The sequence below is a fragment of the Ursus arctos genome, unplaced genomic scaffold (genome assembly GCF_023065955.2).
Source record: "Ursus arctos isolate Adak ecotype North America unplaced genomic scaffold, UrsArc2.0 scaffold_22, whole genome shotgun sequence".
Taxonomy (NCBI): Eukaryota; Metazoa; Chordata; class Mammalia; order Carnivora; family Ursidae; genus Ursus; species Ursus arctos.
The window spans coordinates 58,830,909-58,836,402 of NW_026622897.1; the positions used below are offsets into that span (position 1 = coordinate 58,830,909).

Here is a 5,494-nt window from a genome sequence, read left to right on the forward strand (position 1 = left end):
AACTGCAGTTAGGTAATAGAAAATCACAACTGGATACAAAAATACTATTCGAACCCCTCCAAGGGAAAAAAAAAAAAGTGTTTCCAAAAGTATGAAAATATCATTCAGATCTGGGGTCACAGTTTTATTAAAACCCCCTTCCTTGGTACCCTACCCCCACTCCAATACTATTTCTCCTCCATCACAGTCTCTGGTCAAAAAAATTCATTGTATCATGGGTGAGGTTTGTTTTCTTTTAATAGGATTGATGGGGCACACACATTATCATACAATTATTCATGAGATCCAGAGTATCCTAGAAATTACTCCAACCCAACCCACTCATAAGCAATAAGATCAGTGTGATGCAGTACTGGTGGACAAGACTGTGAGATATAAATTCCCTTGTTGGTAATGTGATATTATAACATATCTCCTTGAATGCCAAATAATTTGGTGGGAAAAAGCCGTAGGGTATTTGAGTATAGGTAGAGGAAATGGAAAAAAGTTCCCAAACTGATATGCAATTTATGTTATATAATGAACCTAAAGAATGATAAATATGGAAGTACTTAAACTCCTAATGAAAAAATGTTTCTAATCCCACAAAATAACACTTTAACAGAGGCCTTGGTGCATGTACACAGATTTAGCTACAATGGACTGCATGGTTTGAAGGACCCCAGAAAGACCTGACCCTTACCTTTCATAATTCAGAGGGGTGAGAACCTTAGAATCCTTCACCCTTCATGTAAAGGAGAAGACTGGTTCACTTTATTTACAATTCCTTTTTGCCAGCCTATATCCAACATCAGAGTGACTCAGCCAACCCTACGCTCTCCTCATAGTTTGTGCAAGACCCTATCATTTGTTCTTATTTTACTCGTCCCCTGAATGGTTTTACTTTTACCTCCCAAGAGTAAGGACAATTTCTTTTTCAGTGTTACCCAACAGAATGCCAGGGGAGGAGGTTAAGTGATAAGAAAACATGGCAACATTGAACTGTGCATAGTAGCAGGAGAATGTGTACCTGGATTGTTATATTGAAAATGGAAAAATAAAACAGAAAAGAGATGCAAAAACTTTAAATATAAGTCTCCATCACCCTCAGGCTATTGCAAGCAGAACAATCAAATTTTCATTTTGTCTAATGGCGGGTATGACTCTCACATACCTATGTGGAAGTGTTCCTTCTCCTCTTAAGGTTATGTCTTCCCAAAGTTAAGAATCCTACAAATATGAAGATGTATAGAGGGAGGTAATAGGATTATATGGCAGGATCCATACCTCCCTCATCAAATGACTGTTTAGAGATCATGAAGACTAACTAAATTTATTACCAGGGTATCATCTTTTAAGTCTATAATTAAAGCAAACTATAGCCAGAAACTCAGAATGGGCATGGCACACAGAACCAAGGAGATGAATTTGAGTCCCTTTTTGTGCTGGGCTCTGTTAGTTATCTGGGCATATTGCTATAGTTAAATTGTCATATGGCAGTCTATGTGGTTATTAAAAAACAAAACAAAACAAAACAAAGGAAGAAACTTACACATACAAATTTGGGGACAAAATTGTCAAAAAGTAGTTTACTAAGTAATTCCTTCTCTTTAGTTTCTGTGAAGCAGGAACAATTCTATTAAATATAAACCTTGAAAAAAACAAACATATATAAACAAACCATATTTCCCCAGTCCTGTATACTGCTTAAAGTGATAGGAATGTCCTAGAACCATGTCACAAAGAAAAAAAACAGATGAATTCATTTGGTTCTGGATGACCTGCTAGGACTCACCAGTTTCACCTAGGAGAGGCAAATTATTGTGAATTCATGTGTCTTGAGTCATACCTAATTTTTACCCTAATTTTACAGATCACTAAAAGAAAGCTGTAGGAATATAAGACAAAAGATGACAGCACACCAAAATGGCACCATCTCCATTGAGGTTTCAGAGTTCCTCCTGAATTGTTTTGTCAGGTCGCCCAGTTGGAAGTTCTGGTTGTCCCTGCCCCTCAGCCTCCTCTTTCTACTGGCCATGGGAGCCAATGGTGTTCTCCTGGTCACCATCCGGCTGGAGGTCTCTCTGCATGAGCCCATGTACTACCTACTCAGCATCCTCTCCCTACTTGACATGGTGCTCTGCCTCACCGTTATCCCCAAGGTCCTGGTCATCTTCTGGTTTGACATCAAGTCCATCAACTTCTATGCCTGCTTCCTCCAAATGTACATCATGAATTGCTTCCTTGGCATGGAGTCCTGCACTTTCATGGTCATGGCCTATGACCGCTATGTGGCTATCTGCCACCCACTGAGGTACCCATCCATCATCACTGACCAATTTGTAGCCAAGGCCGCCATTTTTATTTTGGCCAGGAATGTACTTCTTACTATGTTCATTCCCATCCTCTCTTCCCGGCTCCATTATTGTGGAAAAAATATAATTGAGAACTGTATCTGTGCCAACCTCTCTGTGTCCAAGCTCTCCTGTGATAACATTGCCCTTAACAGAATTTACCAGTTAATTGTGGCCTGGACTCTTCTGGGCTCCGACCTCATCCTCATCTTCCTCTCCTATACCTTCATCCTAAGAGCCGTTCTTAGACTCAAGGCAAAAGGGGCAGCTGCCAAAGCTATGAACACATGTGGCTCTCACTTCATTCTCATCCTCTTCTTCAGCACCATCCTGCTGGTTTTTGTTTTTACCCACATTGCCAAGAAGAAAGTTTCCCCCGATATCCCCATCTTACTTAATGTCCTACACCATGTAATTCCTGCAGCTCTCAACCCCATTGTCTATGGGGTACGAACCCAGGAGATTAAAGTGGGGATTAGGAAATTACTGAGGAGGGTGGGAGAGAGCAGCAACTAATCGTGTTCTAGCTTGACTCTTCTCAACCATGAACACCCAAATCACAGTCGAAAGGCAGGGACATGGGGATAAAATTACAGTCCTAATCCTCTCTCTGGACATGCCTGAAGATATGAACTGCATGGTTTCCCTCTTACCCACAGTCATAACACACCTTTTACCTTCCATCAATTTCAGGAAGCGACTAAGGATACAGACGTAAAATTCTCATCATGGTACCCAGACCAGGGGCTATGAAAGTTCATGAGCCGAGCATCACACTTCATTGTCTGCCCCTGATTAAATACCATTTAGAGTCAGTGTGATGGAAAATCCATACTCACTTTAAGATGTGTGGCTGATGGGAAGTATCAGAACTTAAAGACAGTGCATGACTTTGGAGAAGTAAAACGAGATGAAAAAGCAACTGCTAAAAACTGTTGAAAATGACCATTGCGCTTTAATCTTTCCCCCAGGCACTCAAACATATTTATTGAAAGTTATTTTATGTCTGGCACAGAGCGAGAAAATGGGACTCTAACATACATAAATCTTGATCCCATTACTCTAAAGCCTAGGGGAAAAGCCAAAAACATGTAAAAATCAATGTAAGAAGAGTTAGATTAAAACACATAAAGAAGCCCAGAAGAGAGAGGAATTTGTTTCTGTAGGTGGGATTCCTTTATGTATCTGACCTCCTCCTTCAGTCCCTCAGTCAGAACTGCCTCCCTCACAGCTTCTCAAAAACACAAATCACATTCCTGTGTCTGGGAATTTTGGCTTGTTGTTCCTCTGGCCACATAGCTCCTTCCCTCAGGTCCATGGTGTCTCCCCGACCACAGTATTTAAAAATAGTACCCAACAATATTCCCCCAAAGCACAGATGATGTCCTAACACCTTGTCTGTTTCCCTGTTTTGCACATTAATCCCTATCTACTGACTGTACATTTTGCTTTTATTTGTTTAGTCAGCCCTACCTTTACTAAAATTTAAGCAGAAGGGCAAGAACTTTTGCCTGATGTGTTCACTGTTGTATTTGCAGTGCCCAAACAGTGCTAGTGGTATGGTAGAGACCATAAATGTTTAGAAGTTAATGACTGAATACACATTGAATCAATGATTGAATGTATGCTATTTTCTAGGAATATAATTCAAGCATGGTCCTTGTCCTCTGGGTTTTCATACTACTTATCAAGAGTGAGGGAGACCATACTTCGTGCAATATTCCATGGTCTGAGGATTGTACGGACTATTGCCAGGGGACAAATGGGGGCTTAGAGGTAAGACCAGAAGTGCATTTTTAGGGACTTTGGTTGAATACATCTGAGGCATCCAAGTTATAGTGTATAGTAAACCATTGCACGGATAAGTTCAGCCCTCAAATAAGATATATACTTGGGAACTCACTACATATCATTATTGAAACAATGGGAAAACAGATGGAAGGACCTAGAGAAAGAATATGAAATAAGAACAGAAGAAAATCCAGCAAACAGTCCTGAAAAGCCCCCATATCATTCTTACCTTCTGGTTTGTAGAGTGTAGCTTGGAGAGAACTCAAAGTAGTAGTGGTCAGGAAAAGGAAGGAAAAATAAAAGAGTCACAGAATAAAAAAAACTTCAACATGAACTGTGTTCACTCAAGAGGCCACGGTCACCTTATTAAAGGCCCCCTGTAGAGTGTGGAGGGGCCCTATCTGTATAAGCAACTTAATGTGTAAAACGCATTGCAAAATAGATGGGCTCATGTGTGCCCATTATAAAAATATGGGTTTATCAATGAATGTTATAAACAGAGAAGAAATTGTACATATTTATTTATTATCCGCTCAGTGCACATAAGGTCGTTGTTGTGTCAAAACACCATCTCTTGACAAAAGAAGGGATGTAAAATATATTTGAAAAAACAATAGCTTTGAGTTTCCAATCTGACAAAAATTATAAACCCAGAATTACAAGACCTCAATGAAACCCAAGAATAAGAAACATGAAGAAAAGTATACTAAGGTACATCATAACCCAATTGTTCAGAAGTAATGACAGAGAAAAAATTGTAAAAGCCAGAGAAAAATGACACATTACAAACCAAGGGAATAAATTAAGGGGCACCTCAGTGGCTCAGTCAATTGTGTGTCTGCCTTCAGCTCAGGTCATGATCCCAGGACGGTGGGATCAAGCATGGCACTGGGCTCCCTGATCACTGGAGATCCTCCTTCTCCCTCTTCCTCTGTCTCTCCCCTCCACCTGTGCACTCTCTCTCCCTCTCTCTCTCTCTCTCTTTCAAATAAATAAAATCTTTAAAAAAACAAGAGACTAAATTAAGCATGACAGCAGATTTCTTACAAAAACAATGCAAGTGAGAAAACATAGAGCATTATCTTTAAAGTACTGAAACAGAAAAAATTTAATGTACAATTCTATCTCCCTCAAATGCTTTTCAAAAGCAGATATGTGTTTTTTAATATACAAAAAGAGAAATAATGTTCACCATCATACTCATACTACAAACAATGTTTGAAAAGTTTCAACAGAAAGAAGAAAAATAATATCTGATATAAATACAGACCTAGAAAAAGGTCTAAACACCATCAGAATTTGTTGCTACATGGGTCAATTGTAAGATTTTAAAATTATTTATAGTTATCTAAAAATTATTGTCTGTAACA

At 39.2% G+C, this 5,494-nt stretch overlaps 1 protein-coding gene across 1 annotated transcript; it reads left to right on the forward strand.

Moving 5' to 3' along the window:
- Window positions 1-1,889: 1,889 nt before the first annotated feature.
- Window positions 1,890-2,849, forward strand: LOC113248238 (olfactory receptor 56A3-like). Its single transcript, XM_026489607.4, has one exon. It carries the CDS (start codon window positions 1,890-1,892, stop codon window positions 2,847-2,849), a length of 960 nt encoding a protein of 319 aa, XP_026345392.3.
- Window positions 2,850-5,494: the final 2,645 nt, after the last annotated feature.

Bases quoted from the DNA above. Each gene is read 5' to 3' on its own strand.
- LOC113248238 (XM_026489607.4), top strand. From the start codon at position 1,890: ATGACAGCACACCAAAATGGCACCATCTCCATTGAGGTTTCAGAGTTC.